The sequence below is a fragment of the Saccopteryx leptura genome, chromosome 4 (genome assembly GCF_036850995.1).
Source record: "Saccopteryx leptura isolate mSacLep1 chromosome 4, mSacLep1_pri_phased_curated, whole genome shotgun sequence".
NCBI lineage: Eukaryota > Metazoa > Chordata > Mammalia > Chiroptera > Emballonuridae > Saccopteryx > Saccopteryx leptura.
In genome coordinates, this window is record NC_089506.1 from 118675654 (window position 1) to 118697359 (window position 21706).

General features: G+C 49.2%; 1 protein-coding gene and 1 non-coding gene across 3 annotated transcripts; one reads left to right on the forward strand and one right to left on the reverse strand.

Moving 5' to 3' along the window:
- Nucleotides 1-732: 732 nt before the first annotated feature.
- HDHD5 (haloacid dehalogenase like hydrolase domain containing 5) lies at nucleotides 733-21693 on the reverse strand. 2 transcript variants are annotated; one of them, XM_066381139.1, is made up of 8 exons: nucleotides 21538-21693; nucleotides 12584-12787; nucleotides 11197-11309; nucleotides 9563-9656; nucleotides 8314-8347; nucleotides 6202-6376; nucleotides 3795-3983; nucleotides 733-1559 (listed from the first exon to the last, which is right to left on the reverse strand). In XM_066381139.1, the coding sequence occupies exons 1-8, from the start codon at nucleotides 21670-21672 to the stop codon at nucleotides 1226-1228; spliced, it is 1278 nt and encodes a 425-aa protein (XP_066237236.1). In that variant the 5' UTR covers nucleotides 21673-21693; the 3' UTR covers nucleotides 733-1225. The 2 variants fall into 2 exon arrangements, with proteins under 2 accessions (XP_066237236.1, XP_066237237.1); XM_066381140.1 differs by lacking the exons at nucleotides 9563-9656; nucleotides 11197-11309.
- Nucleotides 19904-19979, forward strand: TRNAD-GUC (transfer RNA aspartic acid (anticodon GUC)). The gene has a single exon. It is a non-coding gene; the product is annotated as a tRNA-Asp (tRNA).
- Nucleotides 21694-21706: the final 13 nt, after the last annotated feature.

A 21706-nucleotide genomic window follows, 5' to 3' on the forward strand; every position in this document is an offset into this window, starting at 1 on the left:
GGTGTCTGATGTAGGGAGGACTGGGGCAGGACCCAGACTGCTTATGGTGCTGGGGAAGGGTCAGGCTGCGTGCGGCTTGGAGGGGACTAAGCTCTGATGTTTACAAGGGGAGCACAGCTCTTCACTGCCCCCTTCATGGAGTGTGTTCTTCACTCAGCCTCCAAGACACCGGCTCTCCAGCCCCTCCCATTTCACTGGCCATGTTCTTAGCCACTTTGGCTCCCTCCATTCTAAACAACCACCAGCTATCTAAACACAGGTCTCAAGTAGTCAGTCAAACATAGCCAAGGACAGTGTTGTGAGAAGGGGGGGGGGGGCTCTGCCTGTGCCACAACAAACAACAGCTGGAGGTGTGGGAACTGGCACGGGGATTTGGCAAATGCAAGGTCATGGGTGAAACAGACCAAGGGAAATGGGATGGGTTATTCCTAGAGGGAAGACGAGACATATCCTCTAGAATCACTGCAGAGAAAGCTCCTTCCTTCCGGAAAAACCACAGGCAAGGTCCTTTTCCTTTCCCATATCAGAAAATTGCTAAGTATACACCAAAGCCTGGGCATAACTCATTCTTAGACAGACTGCTCCATGGCCAGACAGGGTGGGAGGGGCAAAGGTGGCAAAGGAGACACCAAGCCCTCCTGGGGGGTCTGTGGGTAAAAATTACCCACCACTCACCCTCCAGCATTCTTCCCCAAGACATAGTTTGTATGTTCCATAAAGAGCCTCACAAGAGACGGCATAATGGATATTTATTATGATTATTTTAATTTAAAAAAATAAGCTCAGGCAGTGAGCTGAAATACAGTAAAAAGTACCATCTGAGTGTTAGCAACACGCCTTGCTAGTGCACAGCAGAGCTCTCACTGCACACAAAGCTCCTGCAGAAATTTCCACATTTTTCCATGTTGCCCTCCCCTTCAGAAGTCCCTACTGAAATGAGGAGAAACTGAGGCACAGAGGTAAAGGCGATGGGCTGAGGTCAGACTGCCAGAAGAGGCAGACAGGAATTGGACTCAGAAAATCCTGAGAGTTCTACCCATAATGCTACCTAGGTACAATTCAGTGGCTACTGCCCAGTGGTAGAAAAAGCCAGTGTCTTCTTCTAAGTAGCCAACAGTGTCACATCAGTGGGGCAGCAGGCCCTGACGTGGGGAGAAGCCAGCAAATGGGACTCACCTACAGCTCCAGGCGCCCCCCTCGCCCAGCCTGGATCACCCAGTCCTCACTATAAAACCCAGCCCTCCTTGTGGAAAACCAACTGCACAGCCTCGTACACATCTTTTACAATGTAGGATGCCTCCATCAGCCCTGGGCTGAAGCTGAAGTCCCGGTGTCCATGGAAGGGAGGCTTCCCTCCTCCCTCCACAGGCTCTACGGCCCCTGGGGACTGAGGACTGTACACGCCAGTGCACACCAGGATGGAGAGGCAGCTCTGGGCTGCTGAGGGCCACTCCTTCCACAGACCCCCAGGCCCCAGCTCCTCTGCCCCCTTGTGCTTCTCCATCTGCAGGTGCTGGTGGAACAGGTTGGCACCGTAGACATCAGACATAGGGTTGTCACTAGCAGGGGCAGCCATACCGGAAAAGAAAAGAGGAGAAAACCTAAGTTCAGTGTTGTGAGGTACGGAGAGCAGAGGACATTGTGCATAAGACACAAATCAAAGTGGTCAAGCATATAAATGCCCTGTTATTGTCACCTGTGTGGCTACCGGAGTGGCCAGAATTCCATGGCCGACAGCTAACAGGCAGGCCTGGCTTCGGCGCGCCCTGTGCCATGGGCTCAGACCACTGGTGAGGAAATGGCTGGAGGGCACCCTTGGGGAAGTGTTCCTCCTCAGCAACATCGCCTGCACACAACGCTGCCTGCAGGCTGAGGAGACCAGGACCACAGGGAGTCTTTCTGAGCCTCCTGCTAGGACATCTGGAAGCCCATCCCAGACTAGCCCAACCTCAGGTAAGAGAAAACGTTCTCTCCCAAGTCCTCCACTTTTAAACTAAATTTAGCATTGTCTGTTTTTAAAACCTCTTCTCAATTTTTGAAATATAATACTGTATACAGACATAAGCTAGTGCCTGACCTGTGGTGGCACAGTGGATAAAACATTTGACCTGGAATGCTGAAGTCACTGGTTCAAAACCCCGGGCTTATCCAGTCAAGACACATATGGGAAGCAACTAAGAGTGATGTTTCCTGCTCCTCCCCACCCCTCTTTCTCTCTCAACTCTCTCTAAAAATCAATAATTTTTTTAAAAAGCATAAGTTAGCCTGACCAGGTGGTAGTGCAATGGAGAGAGTGTTGGCATGAGATACAAAGGACCCAGGTCCGAAACCCTGAAGTCGACAGCCTGAGGGCAGGGTCGCTGGTTTGAGCACGGGACCATAGACAGGACCCCAAAGTTGTTACCTTTTTTTTTTTTTTAACTTTTTTTTTTTTTACAGAGACAGAGAGAGAGTCAGAGAGAGGGATAGGTAGGGACAGACAGACAGGAACAGAGAGAGATGAAAAGCATCAATCATCAGTTTTTCATTGCGACCCCTTAGTTGTTCATTGATTGCTTTCTCATATGTGCCTTGACCGTGGGGCTACAGCAGACTGAGTAACCCCTTGCTCGAGCCAGCGACCTTGGGTCCAAGCTGGTGAGCTCTTTGCTCAAGCCAGATGAGCCCACGCTGCTGGTGACCTTGGGGTCTCGAACCTGGGTCCTCCGCATCCCAGTTCGACGCTCTATCCACTGCGCCACCGCCTGGTCAGGCCAAAGTTGTTATCTTGAAGCCTAGGTTACTGTCTTGAACCCAAGGTCACTGGCTTGAGCAAGGGGTCACCAGCCTGGTTTAGCCTCCTCCCTGGTCAAGGCACAAGGCACATATGAGAAAGCAATCAATGAACAACTGAAGTGCTGCAATGAAGAACTGATGCTTCTCATCTCTCTCCCTTCTTGTCTGCCCTCCCTCTCTCTCTCAAAAAAAGCATAAGTTAGCAACAATTAAAAATCACAAAGGAAATGCTATTCTCCTTTTCTTTTCCCATTCCCTTTCTTCCCACCTCTGAATGAATGAACAAATGAACAAAAGCTCATCTCTTACAGGTGTCCCCACCTCCTATCTCTTTTATGTGCCCTCTTGCCATTTTTTCTCATTTCTCCCTTTTCACTGCCCATGCAACAATTACATATATGTCATATATATGCAGTATTAATACAGCATGTACAGCCTGACGAGGCGGTGGCGCAGTGGATAGAGCATCGAACTGGGATGCGGAGGACCCAGGTTAGAGACCCTGAGGTCGCCAGCTAGAGCATGGGTTCATCTGGTTTGAGCAAAGCTCACCAGCTTGGACCCAAGGTTGCTGGCTAGAGCAAGGGGTTACTCGGTCTGCTGAAGGCCCGCGGTCAAGGCACATATGAGAAAGCAATCAATGAACAACTAAGGAGTCACAACAAAAAACTAATGATTGATACTTCTCATCTCTTTCCGTTCCTGTCTGTCCCTCTCTCTGACTCTGTAAAATAAAATAATAATAATAATAATAATAATAATACAGCATGTACATTAATTACATATATAAATATACTTAAAGAATATTACTATGCAATCAGGTAGCATGGGGAATGCCTGAGCTCTAAAAGGCACTTTAAAAATTACCAAGGGTGATTCTACCTTCAGTACATATATGCGTTTGTGTGTGCATGCATGTGTGTGTGTGTAATAAAAAACACACAGAAAATAGAAAAGACAAGGGTAGGGAGCGAGGGAAGGGGAAGTTGGGGAGGGCTAAGGAGGCAGATAGGGCTTACCCGACAGCATAGAGCTTCCGGATGGGGGCGGTCCAGCCCCGCCTCTCAGCCTGCTGCCTCAGCAGTTCCTCCGCATACTGGTAAGTGAGGATGCTGGGTTTGCCCATCAGGCCCTCATACCTCAGCTCTCTGCCCGTCACTTTGTGGTAGATAGTTTCCAGGCACAGCAGAAAGGTGCCATGGCCAAACCTGCCAGAGAAGAGCACCCAGCAGCTCAGTCCTCCGTCCCTGGGCTCTGCAGGCACAGCCTCTCACTCCAGGGCCCCAGAGGTGACAGGCCAAAATCAATTATTTCTGACAATAATGACATATATTACCTAATACTATTTATTGAGCACTGTTCAAGCACTGGAGATGCACACCACATTTCATTCTCAGAAAACCCTATCAGACCACTGTTCTCATCTGACGGCTGCAAAACTGAGGCATAAAGAGACTAAGTAACTTGCCCAAGGTGGCAGTGCTAGGATTGTAGCCCAGCATTTGGACTCCAGAAAGTTTAAATTCTGCTTCAGCTCTGTGGCAGACTGGTGGCAGCCACGCTCCCCTTCTCCCTCAGTGCCGATCTTCAGCAGAGCACAGTGCTACCAGTATAACAACTACATTCCCTTCCTCCTCTGCAGCAGTGTGCTTGGCCACGTGACTGTGCTGTAGCCAAAGGGTCAGTGAAATTACAAGTGCTGGGATAAATTTCTAGGAAGTACCCTTAAAATTGATGAGGTGGGCCCTGGCCGGTTGGCTCAGTGGTAGAGCGTCGGCCTGGCGTGCAGGAGTCCTGGGTTCGATTCCCGGCCAGGGCACACAAGAGAAGCGCCCATCTGCTTCTCCACCCCTCCCCCTCTCCTTCCTCTCTGTCTCTCTCTTCCCCTCCCACAGCCAAGGCTCCATTGGAGCAAAGTTGGCCCAGGCGCTGAGGATGGCTCCAAGGCCGCTGCCTCAGGCACTAGAATGGCCCTGGTTGCAACAGAGCAACGCCCCAGATGGGCAGAGCATCTCCCCCTGGTGGGCATGCCGGGTGGATCCCGGTTGGGCGCATGCAGGAGTCTGTCTGACTGCCTCCCCATTTCCAACTTCAGAAAAATACAAAAAAAAAAATTTGATGAGGTGATGCTGTGCTATACCCTCCCCTGTTCCTTCCTGCTGCCTGAAATGCTGGTACAATGGTGAAGTTAGGCAGCCGTTTTGGACTATGCAGGAAAGGGCTAGGAACTGCACAGCAGGAAGACAGAGGTGCCTGTGTCCCTGACAGGTGGAGCTTCCACACAAGACCTGGAGTACCTACTCCAGGCTTATTTTACACGAGAAAGAAATTCCTATCTTGCTGAAAACTTTGTTTTGGGCTTTCATCCCTTGCTGCTAAACCAAATCTGAACTGATAACTGCACAATACTGAGGTTTATTTGTCATTTATTTATGTAATAAATTCTATTTCCAATTTTTTAATTATTGAACGAAAGATTAACCTCAAATCTGGTTTATAAATTGAAATCTGCCCCTTACAATTCAGTTCACAGCCAATATAACCAAACCCCTTCACGTAGTGTCAGCATACCCTAACTCTAGGAAGAGTACTTCAGAAAAAATGCCTACCCTCAAGCTACAGAAAACTACTTGAGAAGTAACGAGAGAGAACACTGTACCCCCATATCTCATAGGCTACTGAGCGGTGTGACCCAAGGCAGAGCTGGGCCCTGCTGCCCTCCTAATGGGTCACTCACCCAGCTCCCTGCGAGTCAGGGGCGGGGAAGAAAACCCTAGATTTTGGCCTTGCAGATAAGAACAGACAAACAGTACACATCAGCCACCAGCTGCCCTTCCAGTAAGGCACCTGCTAGGCCAGAAAAAGGGCTGCCTGTACTGTGCTCAACCTCAGGAAAGGACAGGAAAGGTGAGCTCTACACCAGTGCGCAGGGAGTGTATGAGCCGGCTCACTCCACAAGTGTCTCTGAGAAAGCCATTCCTCCACTGGGTCTGTTCTCCAGTCTATACAGATACCAGAGGCAAAGGAAACAGGAAGGGAAAGAATCAGTGCACAGGGTGAAGGGAGAAGGAAGAGAGGAAGAGCCACTGAGTAATCTGCATTAATATGCCCAGAAGGCGGCCATCATCTGGGTTCCTCTAGTCAAAAGAACACGTTCTGTAAGATTCTGGAAGGCAAGTGCTGCTTGTTAAAGACCATCTCAATACATCTTCAGTGCTCAATCAGCTGCAATTTCATTTAATAATTAGGATGTGAAGTGCCCTTGAAACCCTCTCAGAAGGCCAAAGTACCATGGCAACTACAGGGCCCACCCAGGTACTGGCTTAAAGGTCCAGAGTATTAAATGACAGTGGGAAACTATCAGGACGGCTCAGGCAGCAGCTGGAAATGGGCCATCATGGTCAAGGCCAGAGACTGTGTCCTCACCTGGGCATCTTGGCTTCAGCCATCCAGAGAAGATCCATGTTACTGGCCAGTATAGGGAGATGGGGATAGGGGGCCATCACCAGACCAGTCCCAGGGTTCCCATTGCTGAGAAGGACATCCATGATCAGCTGCAGACTTGTCTCCCAACGCACAGGCTCCCCAAGGAGGAGCACCCCTTTAAAAAGCAAAGGTACAGGGGTAAGGGTGCCAGGCACTGAGCGTGCTTCTGTGGCGGCAGCAGGGAGACCCCCAAAGACCTGCTGAGGCCAGTGAAGCCACCCAAGCACAAGCTGCCCCCATAGTACACTCACCCTGGCAAGGGCACGGTTCCCTGCACAGCCTGGAAAGAGGGACACACTTCTTCACCCAAGGTGAGCACAGCCTAGGGCCACACTGTCATTGTGTTACCACACTTCATGGAGGAGGTGAAACAAGACAAGTGCAGTTGTCTCAGGCCCGCTGCCTCCTGCTGTGGGTGTTCTCCTACTTCCTCCCCTACAGGTGCTTAGCAAGTGCTCACCGGCTTCAGCCACTCCTTTCGGGGCCCAGGGGCAAGAAACCTAACAGCCAGGAGAGGGATATGGAGTGATAGAGACCTGAACTCCAAGGCTGGCTGTGCCAGCTTTCCTCTGATTGTGGGCAAGTTAGTTACCCTCTCCAAGCCTCAGCTTCAGCAACTACACAGTAACAACACTTACTGTCGTTCTGAGAATAAAAACAAGATGTATATAATTATAAAAGCACTCAACCTGTGCTGCACACAGAGTATTCAACAAATGGAAGCTGTGGGATCAGCTAGAGTCCAGGGAACTGAACCGCTGCCCCCAGGCAGGTTCTAGAACCTGGAGGATGCATCTTACTCATCACAATGACTGACACTTGTGGTGAGGACTGTGGAAGGACCAGGGATGCTACATGCTCAGGACAGCCCTACTTAATCAGAAACTGCCCATGTCTATGAACATCTCAGTCTCCCATCTGGTATTCATGTCGGTGGACAACCTGGTTATAATTAATTGAGCCTAAGCCCTAATTCTGTGCTACACATAAACACCAAATATTTTTGGTAGTTTAATGAAAACTGATTTTTTTTTTAAATGTAACTAATCACATAAATTGGATTTATGTGTAAGCTATACATTACTTTTTCAAAATTCCACCAAGAGTTATTCCGTTTTGCAAAATCAACAATGACAATACTGCCTACTAATTTTTGAGTCATCAATAAATCACCTATAAACATAACAGTCTGCATTTGTAGCTATAACAGTCATGGTGATCCTATGCTTGGTTCAATCATTTTGCTACTACTTCATTACGTCTTTTTGGATAATTATTACATATTGAAGTACAAATTACCTTACTAAAACTTTTCCTTTTATTTCTCCCTATTATAATTACATTAAACTAGTTTTTTGGGGTTTTGTTTTTTTTTGTGACAGAGGCAGAGAAAGACAGAGAGAGGGACAGATAGGGGCAGACAGACAGGAAGGGAGAGAGAAGCATCAATTCTTTGTTGCGGTACCTTAGTTGCTCATTGATTGCTTTCTCATATGTGCCTTGACCAGGGGGCTACAGCAGAGCAAGTGACCCCTTGCTCGAGCCAGCAACCCTGGGCTCAAGCTGGTGAGCCTTGCTCAAACCAGATGAGCCCGCGCTCAAGATGGCGACCTCAGGGTTTTGAACCTGGGTCCTCTGTGTCCCAGTCTGACTCTCTATCCACTGTGCCACTGCCTGGTCAGGCTAAACTAGTTATTTTTTAACATACGTATAGAAAAATACATTATGAATTTCATTTCATTTTAGTAAGGAGGCACTACAGTATTTTTGTTACATAGGAGAAATCTGGGTTTGGTAGGTTAATGAACACGGGACTGGATTACCAGGGACCTTTCTACTCTAAGATTTCTAAGCTCATGTTTTTCCTGGAATAATATGGCAAGCGATATGGGAAAGGAAAGGTTAACATCTAATATCTCAGGAGCAATAAAGGGCAGATCCAAGGCCAGAACCCAGGGACCTTGTGTTCAATGCTCCCAGCGACAGCAGCTGGAGGGCTTGGAAGGAGGAAGAGCCCCCAGAGCCACGCCGCACCGGAGGGGACCTCATTACCTTCGATGGCAGGGAAGTCATTCCGTGGAAGGGGCTGCCAAGAGACAAAAAACAGGCTCATCAATGCTGCAGCTACTTTCCACCATTGGACAATCACGCACTGGCTTCCGGGGGGGGAGGGGGAGGAAAGCCTCATTCCAGACAGGAGCGAAGACCACCCCATGGTCAAGCCCATACTAAGGAGAGGCAAGATAGGACAGAGGGAGAAGAATCACAAAGAAAGGCAAGGAAAGAATGACTAGGTAATCACAGAACAGGTTGAGGGATTCCACACATACAGGTCAGCTAGGAGGAAACACCGCTCAGCTGTCCTTCTCCAGAAAGGACAGGAGACAAGGCATGAGCCCAGCAAGAGTCCAGTCAGGCATCTAAAGGGGAAGGTGCACTATGGGGAAAAGGAGGCCATGAGATGTGATGGATTGTTTCTGTTGATGGTGGATCAGGAGGTGGGGGCGTGCACATGACCAATGCTTCATCCCTTCACCGGACTATAACAGTCCCGCCGTGCCACCAGCCAGCTGTGTGACCCGCAGTGAAGTCTCCTGCCCTATGCGAGGCTCAGTCTCTGCTGTTCTGAGCTCTGTTCCAACCCTGACATTCTGGTTCTCCACATAATCTGCATGGTTCTAGGACAAAGCTCTCCAAGGCAATAAAGTGCTCTCCTTAATTGGAAAGCTTGAAGGAAGGAGGACTAAAGCTACAGAAGTAACTAAAAGTAAACTTCTGTGTTTATAACACATTGCATATTGTTTAGATAGTGGTCTGACTTAAAACATAGGCTACATGATATATAGAGAGAGTTGCCACAGAAAAGAGGGACAGGGCCAGTCTTGCTCTGTAGAAGAGCAAGGAGAGGCCCTGTGACCGCCGACCAGAAGAGATGAAAAATCAAACTCGTGGTTCATATACGAGCTGAACCCAAAAGGAGCACACCAAACACTGAACTGCCTGTTACTTTAAAAGCAGGCTGCTTCCCAAGGACACTGCCCCAGGACGGAGCAGAGCAGGAAGAATTTAACAAAGGTGCTGATTCCTGCAAGCTATCCTGGGAAGCCAGCTGGTGAAGGGCAAAGCTGCTAACTGAAGAGACTCTGGGGCTCTGGCAGGGTCTCAGCCAGTCACAAACAACGCCGAGTGGTTGGACTGGTTGCAGTTCTAAGGAAGTGGAGTTGCAAGATCAACAAGAGGAGCCCAGGAGGCACAGGAGGACATAACTAAACCCAAGGCCCCACGTGTTTGGTCCCATTACCGTGGTCTTTGGCCGCCGCTGGAGGTCCACCATGTCAAGCACAGGGAAGGCCGCCCGCAGCTCATCCACAGTGACCACGTTCTCAAAGCCCAGTCTGGAGCAAGGTCAGGCAAACAAAGCCACACAGTTCTGGGGGGAGATGCCTTTAAAGGGAGAGGAACCAACCCAGTCCTGAGCAAACCAGTCTACCCAGTCCCCAGACAGGCGTGACCCAATGAGCACAGAGCGCCGGAAAGCCAACACCAATCCTGGAAGTGCTAGCAGGAAGCCATCTCTCTACAGGCAGAGCAGGGCTGTGCCCTCCCCAGCAGTACAGCACCAGTCACCAGGCAACACCACGCACAGATGCACAAGAACTTTTGTCCTCAAGGAGCTCCCCACTTGCCCAAAGCCCATCACAGCCAGCACCCTGGGAAGTGCCACCTCTGTGTACCAAGGAGTTCAGAAAAGGAGACTGCTCAGTGGCCTGGGCAGCTGGGCAAAGAGCCTAGAGAAGTGAGACTTGAGCTGAACCTTTAAGATGAAATGTATTCCGCCAGAATGGGGAGGCCATGGGGAGAGGTAAGCTAGTTCCGGACTTGACTATCCAAAACCTGCTTCCATTTTCCTGTCCTTAATCCCCACTTGCAATTGTAACTGAACCTAGTTTCAGATCATTCTCAAAATGAGCTTTCCAAAAACAATGCTTCTATCAGATCATTTACCGGCAATAAACCTGGGGACTCCCCAGGGCCCTCATGATAAACTAGCTCACTTCCTGTGTTTACTTCTGTGGTTTCCCACCCCCAGCACCACCCTTCCTGTCCATATTTTCCACTTGTCCCACTCCAATCTTCTGCTTCTGGGATCCTCACCGTCCCTTCTTACCACGCCCGGCATGGAAAACCAGGAGCCTCTCCTGTGGCACAGCCATGGCCCTCCATGAAGCCACAGTTACTTCCTGCTCCAAGGATATTCCTGTCCCCTGACACCTGTGACAGCCAGAACCGATCCTGTTCTTTTAAGCCTTCAGTCCCACACCATCTGAAGTATTCCTTTATTATGTACGGGTGTGTGACTCCTGCCTCAAGTAGGAGCCCTTCGATGAACTCTCACCCTCACTGGGCTTCTACGGGCCCTGTCCCTGGAGCCCGCAGCACAGGAAGTGCTGGCGCACGGAAGCACACAGGAGCTGGCAATTCAGACAGGGTCTGCAGAGCAATAAATAAGCCACCTGATGTCAGGGACATGTCTTCTGCCTTTGGAATGTGTGCATGGCCCAGAGGATAAGTCCACTGTAGACACTTAATTACCCCTGCAGAGAGGCTGACAGAGCCTACGAGGAACAGCCCCAGAGTACTGGCTCCCAAACCTAACCACAGAATCACCTGGTTTGCTATTTTAAACACAGATTGCTATAATAATTTTTATCTCAGACTTAATCACACAGGACTCTCCGGGAATCTGCATGTTCAGCTCCCAGAAGGTGCAGTAGGCTGGCTTTGGAAACCACCAGGCACCAAGACTGGCCACACCTGAGGGTTGTCCCCCTCCCTCAGGAGCCCACCACAACCCAAGACCTGACACCCTGCATCCAGCACACCTTGATGGCCCCCCATCCTCTTCAGCCAGAACAAGAAGCACCAAAAGGATACGCTCGGGCATTCTCCACCAGGGGTCCCTGCCCAGACACGAGCATCCGCTTCCCATGGTACTGTGAGAAGAGCCTCATGGGACTGTGTGAGAGGATAACCTGGTCTGGCTCCACCTGCAGGGATAGCCAACAGACAGGACAGAAGAGAAGACACGGAGCAGAGGGACAGTAATGGGAGACAGATGGCAGCTCCTTTCACCTAGGAAGGAAAAACTGCCCAGAAGAAATGGGAGAGAGGGAGGCCTGGTCAAGTGGCTCAGCAGATAAAGCATCCTTCAAGTGCACCAAGGTCACGGGTTCGATCCCTGGTCAGGGCACATACAAGAAGCAATCAGTGAGTGCACAACTAAATGGAACAAGTACTGGGAATGAGTTGATGCTTTTCTCCCTCTCCCTCTCCCTTCCCCACCCCCGTCTACCTTCCTCTCTCTCTGTCTCAAATCAATGGAAAAAAATTTTTAAAAATTAAAATTAAAAAGAAGCAGGGGGGAAAAGCCCCCCTTCCTGCCTCCTAAAAAGCACCCAAACAGGTATGAGAACCATTGCTCTAATTGGCTCTTGCCACACAAAACAAGCAAGTGGGACCCACATCGATCACGGATTCCGATACCGTCGCCACCCTGTCCTGCTCAGCTCCCCTGGGAACGCACACGGTTTGTGTGCAAGTTCCTGGTCACCGTCACAGAACTCTGCCGCTAACTCTGACTTCCAGTTCTCACGCTACTTTCCTGAAGACAGCCTGCTAACATTTCCACTAATGACAACAATGCAGCCTGTCCCCCAAACACCGCAGAAGGGAGCCAGCTTGATGCTCCACTCGCCCTCCACCCACTCCAAGCAGGACTGCCTTATCAGTCAGCCACTTTGTTTACTCCCTGCCTCAAAGAATGAGTGTCACTATGGAGTACATGGAGCGCTGCGCGTGAGTGCAAACGGATGCTTTGGGAGACAGTGCTCATGCACCTGTGTGCATCTTATTTATAAGAAACAAGGGCTGTTACTGCAGAGCCCCACCTTGTGTACAGAGATTTGGAAAAATGCTTCCCTGCTTTGTAAGAACTGACAATTCAAGACAACCATGATGCCCAGAAGAAAAGAAGTGGCTACAAAGACAGTAGGCTGAACTGTCCATGGGCAGGATTTCTGTGCTCAACACATATGTATACATTAAAAAATGACCCTGTTGATGAGGCTGTGCTCATGAGGCTAGCTTGACCTTCAAGTTATTTTCCAGCAGGGCTGAAAGATTTATAGTGAACCAAGTTCATGCCCTCAGACTCATCAATACTGGACCCCACCCCGGGAGGGAGAGGCTCAGTCGGAGCTGGAGTGGGGGTTCCACTAGGAACCAGGTCCTTGGGCTTCCATGTCTCCAGCTGCCTCCTTACCTTGAAGCCCAGCAGGTCTGACAGTTCCTGGGCTTTGCCACATTGTAAGATGTTCCCAGCATTCGTGACAAAGACCACAGGCACCCTCAGCTGCCCCTGGGCGTCCACCAGCCTGCCAAAAGCTTCTAGAGCAGCAGGGATCACTCTATGGCCCCGAACCAGCACTCCATCGATGTCCAGCAGGAACCCAAATGTAGGCGAGCTCTGCAAAGAGAAGAGAGTCACCACTGCCTGAGTCAAAAAGCAAAGGGGAGTCCTGGCCAGTTGATTCAGTAGTAGAGCATCAGCCCAGTGTGTGGATGTCCCAGGATCAATTCCCAGCCAGGGCACACAGGAGAAGCACCCACCTGCTTCTCCACCCCTCCCCCTCTCGCTTCTCTCTCTCTCTCTCTCTTTCTCTTTCCTCTGCTCCTGCAGCTATGGCTCAACTGGAGCGAGTTTAGCCCAGGCTCTGAGAATGGCTCCATGGCCTCTGCCTCATGTGTTAAAAAATGGCTCCAGATGTAACAGAGCAACGACCCCAGGTGGGCAGAGCATCACCCCCTAGTGGGCATGCCAGGTTGATCCCGGTCGGGGTGCATGCAGGAGTCTGTTTCTGTCCCCCCCCTATCTCACTAAAAACAAAACAAAAAAAAAATCAAAGAGGAGTAAGGAGGAGACCCTTAAAAGGAAGGACTTAGCTCCAGACCATTAGCTCAGTCAGTGTTGTCCCGAAATGACAAGGTTGCAGGTTCAACCCCCAGTCAGGGCACACATGGGAAGCAACCAAAGAGTGCATGACTGAGTGGAACACGAATGATTCCCTTCGCCCTCCTCTCTCCCGCCCTCTCTCGGTATGATCCTGGCCAGATCGCTTGGCTGGATAGAGCATCATCCCGAAGTGCAGAGGTCACAGGTCTGTCCCCCAGTCAGGGCACACACAGGAACAGATTGGTGTTCCTATCTCCCTCTTTCTCTTTTCCTCTCTCTAAAATCAATAAAATAAACAAAAAAAGTTTTTTTTAAAAAAAGAAAAGACACTATTCAAAATGCTGTATTATTGTTCCTGGATTTCTGAAAACTTACATCATTAAAAATATAAAATGAAATAGTTCATCTGTGCCTATAGCTGCAAAAATCATGCTCAGTTTCAGTAGTCTTAGTGGCCATATTCTAAACAGTCACAAGATTTGCTCTCTTAGACGTAAGAATCCTCAATCCCTGCTACTTAGAACAGGAGGGTTTTCAGAACAATTTAGCAACATCCTTGAGGTTCTCTCAACTGTAACTCTACAATGAATCAACCCCACTTCTCAGGTGAAGGCACGTCCAGTACCAGGCACTCAGCAACACGGAGAGGGAAGGCATACACTAACAATGCAAGATGTTGATAACAAAGGAAACGGAGAGGGACTTCTCTACACTTTCTGTTCAATTTTCCTGTAAACCTAAACTGCTCTAAAAGATAGTCTATTTTTTTTTTTTATTTAAAAAATTTTTTTAATTTTATTTATTTATTTATTTATTTATTTTTAGAGAGGAGAGACAAAGGGAGAGAGAGAGACAGAGAGGTAGAGAGAGGAGGGAGAGACAGAGAGAAGGGGGGGAGGAGCTGGAAGCATCAACTTCCATATGTGCCTTGACCAGGCAAGCCCAGGTTTTCGAACCGGCGACCTCAGCATTTCCAGGTCGACGCTTTATCCACTGCGCCACCACAGGTCAGGCCTAGTCTATTTTTTTTAAATGAAGTTATAATAAAAAGGAAAGAAAAAAGTGAAAATCCCTAGTGAAAAGGATAAAGGAATAATCTTTTGTTTTATTTTTCTCTTATCTATATTCTGATTTTTCTTCTGTATCACTTGATTGATTTTTTAAAAATTAGCCCTAGGTACTGGACCATATCCTCTAATTAAAGTTCATATTGTGGCACTGATAAAATGTGTGGTTTAAGATTAATTTGAAATAAAGGAACTACTTTGATGTTCATCTTACTTCTTATCTCAAGTTGGTTTGGTATGTTTTTTGTTTTTGTTTTTATTTTTAAGAAAGCCAGAGGGAGAGACAGGTACACCAAACTGCTCCTCTACATGCTCTGACCAGGGAATCAAACCAGCAACCTCTGCACTCCCGGATGATGCTCCAACCAACTGAGCTATCCAGCCAGGACTTAACTTTTACTGATTTCTAGAGAGACAGAGCGAAGGGAGAGAGGGGAGGGGGAAGGGAAGCATTTGTTGTCCATTCAGTCATTCATCCTTCGGTTGCTTCACGGGTGTGCCCTGACTGGGGATCGAACCCCGCCACCTTGTCATTTCGTACGATGCTCTTAACCAACTGAGACAACCGGCCAGGGCCAGTTTGGTATGTTTTAAACAACAACATTACAACTATAGTCTATTTCACTGTCTCCTCCAATCATTTCCACTTTTGAGATAACTTATTATATGCCAGTCACTGTGCAAAGTACTCCACATTTATCACACTCTTGCAAAAACACTGCCTGGTAAGTAAGATTCCCATTACATATATTAGGAAACTAAAGCTCAGAAAGTAAGTAATTTCCCTTAGGTCAAACAGCCAGTAAATAGTACAGGCAGGATTCAACTCAAAAGCTAATACTCCTGACCTGTGGTGGCGCAGTGGATCAAGCGTCGACCTGGAATGCTGAGGTCGCCAGTTCAAAACCCTGGGCTTGCCTGGTCAAAGCACATATGGGAGTTGATACTTCCTGCTCCTCCCCCTTCCTCTCTCTCTCTCTTCTCTGAAATGAATAAATAAAAATAATTAAAAAAAAAAAAAAAAGCTAATACTGCCCTGGGTAGATAGCTCGATTGGTTAGCAGGCATCCCCAAACTATGGCCCATGGGCCCTGGCCGGTTGGCTCAGAAGTAGAGCGTCGGCCTGGCGTGCAGGAGTCCCGGGTTCGATTCCTGGCCACGGCACACAGGAGAAGCACTCCTCCCCCTCTTCCTTCCTCTCTCTCTTCCCCTCCCGCAGCCAAGGCTCCGTTGGAGCAAAGGTGGCCCAGGCGCTGAGGATGGCTCCATGGCCTCTGCCTCAGGCGCTAGAATGGCTCTGGTTGCGACAGAGCAACGCCCCAGATGGGCAGAGCATCGCCCCCTGGTGGGTGTGCCGGGTGGATCCCGGTGGGGCGCATGCAGGAGTCTGTCTGACCGCCTCCCCGTTTCCAACTTCAGAAAAATACAAACTACGGCCCGCGGGCTGCATGTGGCCCCCTGAGGCCATTTATCCGGCCCCCCACTGCACTTCTGGAAGGAGCACCTCTTTCATTGGTGGTCAGTGAGAGCAGCACTGTATGTGGTGGCCCTCCAGCGGTCTGAGGGACAGTGAACTGGCCCCGTGTAAAAAGTTTGGGGATCCCTGGCATTAGAGCGTTGTCCTGATATGCCAAAGCTGTGGGTTTGATCACCTGTCAGGATACGTGCAGGGAGTCAACCAATGAATGTATGGGTGGGGTGGAACAACAAATTGATGTTTCTGTCCTCTCTCTCTCACCCCCATCCTCTCTCCCTAAAATCAACCAATAAATAAAAACTTAGGGAAAAAGAAAAAAAATAGTACTCTTACATTCTATCATATACTTCATCCCTCTCTTCCCTTTATCTACTGTATCAGAAAAGCCACTCAGATATATCTCAGAACCCAGTAAGACACTAGAACCAATACAATAATTATAAATATTAGCAGTTATTCTTTATACTTATGTTATCACAGTTTACAGTCCTTTCATCGACATATTATCAATCTGTGCTTCCAGTTTAGGTACTTTTAGCTTTGTGACACTGGCCAAGTCACTTCCTTGAAACTTAGCTGCTCCATATGCAAAATGGTAATAATTATAGCATAGCTGTTAAGAGCTAAAAGTCTGGCACCAAACTGCCCTGGGTTCCAGCTTCTGCCACTCACCAGTGGTGTGCCCTTGGGCAAGTAAGTCACTTAACCTCTCTGTGCCTCAGTTCCTCCAGCTGTAAAATGGTAATAACAGTACCTACACCTCACAGAGCTGTTATGAAAGTTATATGGATAAATTATATACTTGTGAAGTTCTTGGAATAGCACCGGGGACAAAGTACTATGTACCATATTTCCCCATGTATATGACTCTCTGATGTATAAGAAGCACCTTAATTTTGGGGCCCAAAATTTGAAGAAAAAAAAAGTATTACATAAAGTTATTGAACTCGTTATATTCATCATAAAATTCATACAACTCCTCATCACTGTCAAAACTCCCATCCATTAGCTTGTCCTCATCTGTGTCTGATGATGAATCACTGTCTTCATATATTGCCTCGTCCTCAGTTCCATCTATGACATTTGAAATGCCACACTTCTTAAATAACTTGACAACGATCTCAATCTTGATATTATCCCAGGATCTTTTCACCCAGGTACAAACTTCTCCAAGAGTGAAGAAAGTTCGTTTCTTCACTCTTCCTGCTGGTGTCAAATTGTCCCCAGAACACTTCATCCATTAGTTCCATTTGTCTCTTGTGACAGCTTTGAAGGGTTTGTTAATGCTGGCATCAAGTGGTTGGAGCTGGGATGTCAAGCCTCCAAGTATGATGGCAAGTTTCATTTTTTGCTTTGCAGCAATCTTCTTTGTGTATTTTTGTTATGTGTGCCCTGAACTGATCAAGCACAAATAGGGCAGGTTTGTGTAAGAGCCCACCTGGTCTCCTTCTCCAAACTTTCTCAAACCAGATCTTCATCCCATCCTGATCCGTCCAACCCTTGTCATGAACATGGACAATCTCTCCTTGATGAATGTCTTCTTTTGGCATTGTTTTGCATTTAAAAATCAGCATAGGAGACAGCTTGGTTTCGTCGGCACAACAAGCTAGAACAACTGTATAATGGCTCTTTTCATGTCCACTTGTCTTCACGGTTACAATTTTCACACCCTTATTTTTACAGAGACAGAGAGAGAGAGTCAGAGAAAGGGATAGATAGGGACAGACAGGAACGGAGAAAGATTAGAAGCATCAATCATCAGTTTTTCGTTGTGACACCTTAGTTGTTCATTGATTGCTTTCTCATATGTGCCTTGACTGTGGGGCTATAGCAGACTGAGTGACACCTTGCTCAAGCCAGTGACTTTGGGTCCAAGCAGGTGAGCCTCGCTCAAACCAGATGAGCCCACGCTCAAGCTGGCGACTTCAAGGTCTCGAACCTGGGTCCTTCACATCCCAGTCCAACACTCTATCCACTGCACCACTGCCTGGTCAGGCTTCACCCCCTTCTTATCAACAGTTCTGTTTCCTGGGACATCAAACTGAAGGGGGACTTTGTCCACATTTGCAATCCATCCCAACTCAAACTGATGTGTCTTCCAATATTGAATGACAAAACGATGAAATTCAAAGACTTTCTGCTCATAACTTTTTTAGGCATCTTTTGAGCAAATCTGGTGCATGTATGCATGCTTAGTCCATTCTGTTTCATGAATCTGAAGCAACAATTGTGTCCTCCTTTGAAATCAGTAACTTCGTTTTCATCAGCAATTCTTCCCTCATGCTGAACCATCTTTGTGGACATAGAAATTCCAGTTGCCCTTTGCTCTTCAATACATATCTTCAGTTCCCTCTCTAAATCAGGCCATTTTGCTGACTTGCTTCTCGTGGCCTTCTTCTGCCGTGGCGTTTTCAGTAGGGTTTCTTCTTCCCGTAGCCAGTCTTGGATTGATTTCTCAGTTGGAGGAGGACCAAACTTATGTTCAGCAGCACGATTTCCATTCACTTTTGCAAACTGGATCACTTTTTTTTTTTTTTTTGTATTTTTTTGAAGCTGGAAACGGGGAGGCAGTCAGACAGACTCCCACATGCGCCCGACCGGGATCCACCCGGCATGCTCACCAGGGGGCGATGCTCTGTCCATCTGGGGTGTTGCTCTGTTGCAACCAGAGCCATTCTAGCGCCTGAGGCAGAGGCTGTAGAGCCATCCCCAGCACCCAGGCCAACTTTGCTCCAATGGAGCCTTGGCTGCAGGAGGGGAAGAGAGAGACAGAGAGGAAGGAGAGGGATGGAGAAGCAGATGGGCACTTCTTCTGTGTGCCCTGGCCGGGAATCGAACCTAGGACTCCTGCACGCCAGGCCGACGACACTCTACCACTGAGCCAACCGGCCAGGGCTGGATCACTTTTAACTTGAATTCAGCACTGTACAAAACTCTTTTCTGAGCCATTTCTGGGCAGAACATGGCAAAACGTAACCTACCATAACATACCATTAACAAGTGTGAAAAAGCATGAAATACAAGTAAAAAAACCTACAACCACTGTATAATATGCACCCAGTTTTCAGAACCCAAATTTTTCAAAAAAGGGTGCATGATATACATGGGAAAATACGGTATTTTTTGTTTGCTTGTTTTTTGTGACAGTGAGAGAGAGATAAAGAGGGACAGATAGGAAGGGAGAGATGAGAAGCATCAATTCTTCCCTGCAGCACTCTAGCTGTTCATTGACTGCTTTCTCATGTGCCTTGATGGGGAAGGGTAGGCGCTACAGCAGAACTAGTGACCCCGTGCTCAAGCCAGTGACCTCCAGCTTCAAGCCAGCAACCTTGGGCTCAAGGCAGCGACCATGGAGTCAGGTCTGTGATCCCACTCTCAAGCCAGCCACTTCTCGCTCAAGCCAGTGACCTCCAGGTTTTGAACCTGGGTCCTCCACATCCCAGTCTGATGCTCTATTCACTGTGCCACCGCCTGGTCTGGTTGGTTTTTTGTTGTTGTTGTTGTTGTTTTTTGAAAGATCCTTTATTTTTTTTATTTTTTACAGAGACAGAGAGTGAGTCAGAGAGGTCAGAGAGAGGGATAGACTGGAACGGAGAGAGATGAGAAGCATCAATCATTAGTTTTTCATTGCACGTTGCAATACTTTAGTTGTTCATTGATTGCTTTCTCATATGTGCCTTGACCGCGGGCCTTCAGCAGACCGAGTAACCCCTTGCTGGAGCCAGCGACCTTGGGTTCAAGCTGGTGGGATTTTGCTCAAACCAGATGAGCCAGCGCTCAAGCTGGTGACCTCGGGGTCTTGAACCTGGGTCCTCTGCATCCCAGTCCGATGCTCTATCCACTGCACCACCGCCTGGTCAGGCTGTTTTTGTTTTTTTAAATAATTAAATTAACTTAAAATACCTCAAAGGTTATTGTGAAAGCATTATAGAAATGTGTAATATTATCATCATTACTCACAGAAAGTATGGATTTAGAAGGCAAAGTGGCACAGGGGAAAGTGAGGGTGACAGATGTGACCACCAGGCTTAGCAACCCACCACTGTGGTCTACCACATGTGTTTGGCCTTTTAAAAAAAAGTTGTAGCCCTGGCCGGTTGGTTCAGTGGTAGAGCATCGGCCTGTCGTGCGGGGGACCCGGGTTCAATTCCCGGCCAGGGCACATAGGAGAAGCGCCCATTTGCTTCTCCACCCCCCCCCCTTCCTCTCTGTCTCTCTCTTCCCCTCCTGCAGCCAAGGCTCCATTGGAGCAAAGATGGCCCGAGCGCTGGGGATGGCTCCTTGGCCTCTGCCCCAGCCACTGGAGTGGCTCTGGTCGCGGCAGAGCATCGCCCCCTGGTGGGCAGAGCTTCGCCCATGGTGGGCGTGCCGGGTGGATCCGGTCGGGCGCATGCGGGAGTTTGTCTGACTGTCTCTCCCCATTTCCAGCTTCAGAAAAATACAAAAAAAAAAAAAAAAAAAGTTGCTGCCCTGGCCAGTTGGCTCAGTGGTAGAACATCAGCCTGGTGTGCAGGAGTCCCGGGTTCAATTTCCGGCCAGGGCACACAGGAAAAGTGCCCATCTACTTCTCCACCCTTCCCCCTCTCCTTCCTCTCTGTCTCTCTCTTCTCTCGCAGCCAAGGCTCCATTGGAGCAAAGCTGGCCCGGGAGCTGAGGATGGCTCTATGGCCTCTGCCTCAGGTGCTAGAATGGCTCTGGTTGCAACAGAGCGAAGCCCCAGATGGGCAGAGCATCGCCCCCTGGTGGACATGCCAGGTGGATCCCGGTAGGGCGCATGCGGGAGTCTGTCTGACTGCCGCCCTGTTTCCAACTTCAGAAAAATACAAAAAAAAAAAAAAAAAAAGTTTCTAAAAACTTGACTTCAGCCTGATCAGGCAGTGGCACAGTGTGTCAGACTGGGATGTGGAGGACCCAGGTTTGGGACTCCGAGGTCACCAGCTTGAATGCGGGCTCATCTGGTTTGAGCAAGGCTCACCAGCTTGAGCCCAAAGTCGCTGGCTTGAGCAAGGGGTCCTTCGGTCTGCTGAAGGCCCACGGTCAAGGCACATATGAGAAATCAATGAACTAAGGAGCCACAACAAAAAATTGATGTTTCTCATCTCCCTTCCTGTCTGTCTGTCCCTCTCTCTGACTCTCACTGACTGCTTGTCACAAAAACAACAACAACAAAACTTGACTCCGAACTGCAGCTTCGGAGTTTTTTACCGGGGTTACACCGACCTCCAAGCCCAAGAGAGCTAGGTAATTCGATTTCGCTGTAACAAGCGGACCTCAGCGGCTCCTCACCCGCAGGCCGCAGGGCACCGCGGCCACAGCAAAGGGGTGTCCCCTTCCCCGTACGGCTACGCAGGGGAGGCCGTCACGAGTCCCCAGCCTCTTTCAAATGTAGCTGGGAATTAAACAGAAGGCTGTGATCGTGGGAGCCAGAGGGGAGGCGCACGCACCATTCCCTGACCTGCGAAACCAACGGGCAGAAAACGCAGGGGCTGGCGGGGGTCGAGACGGGCAAGAGGCCGGGGGCTATCTCCGGGCGCCCCGCCAGAAGGGCCGTGCCCCCGGCTAGAGACAGGCCGGGCCGCCCGCGTCGTCGGAGAGACAGTGAGGGGTACATGAGCGCCCCAGGCGTCCCGGCAGCAGCTGCCCAGTCACGGCCGCTCTCCGGCGGCCCTCCCTTCCTCCCGCCGCTCCCGGCCTCGCCACGAGCCCAGCGGACCGCTCACCTGCGCGGTCTTCCCTAGCGCGGGGCCCACCGCATAACCTTTCCCGGGGCAGCGGGCCCGGAGCCCCGCGCACACCGACCGCCGCCAGAGCCCAGCTGCCCCACGAACCAAGGCCAGAGAGCCGAGAACAGCCATCTGGCCGCCTCCTGTGCGTTCTGCGTCTGTCCGG

What these genes read in the sequence shown, in the direction of transcription:
- HDHD5 (XM_066381139.1), bottom strand. Translation starts at nt 21,672, where the DNA reads ATGGCTGTTCTCGGCTCTCTGGCCTTGGTTCGTGGGGCAGCTGGGCTC. An exon ending in CTGGTGGAGAATGCCCGAGC is followed by an intron (nt 9,657 to 11,196) that starts GTATCCTTTTGG and finishes ACCTTGCTCCAG; the next exon opens with ACTGGGCTTTGAGAACGTGG. An exon ending in AGCGGCGGCCAAAGACCACG is followed by an intron (nt 8,348 to 9,562) that starts GTAATGGGACCA and finishes GTCTCTTGGCAG; the next exon opens with CCCCTTCCACGGAATGACTT.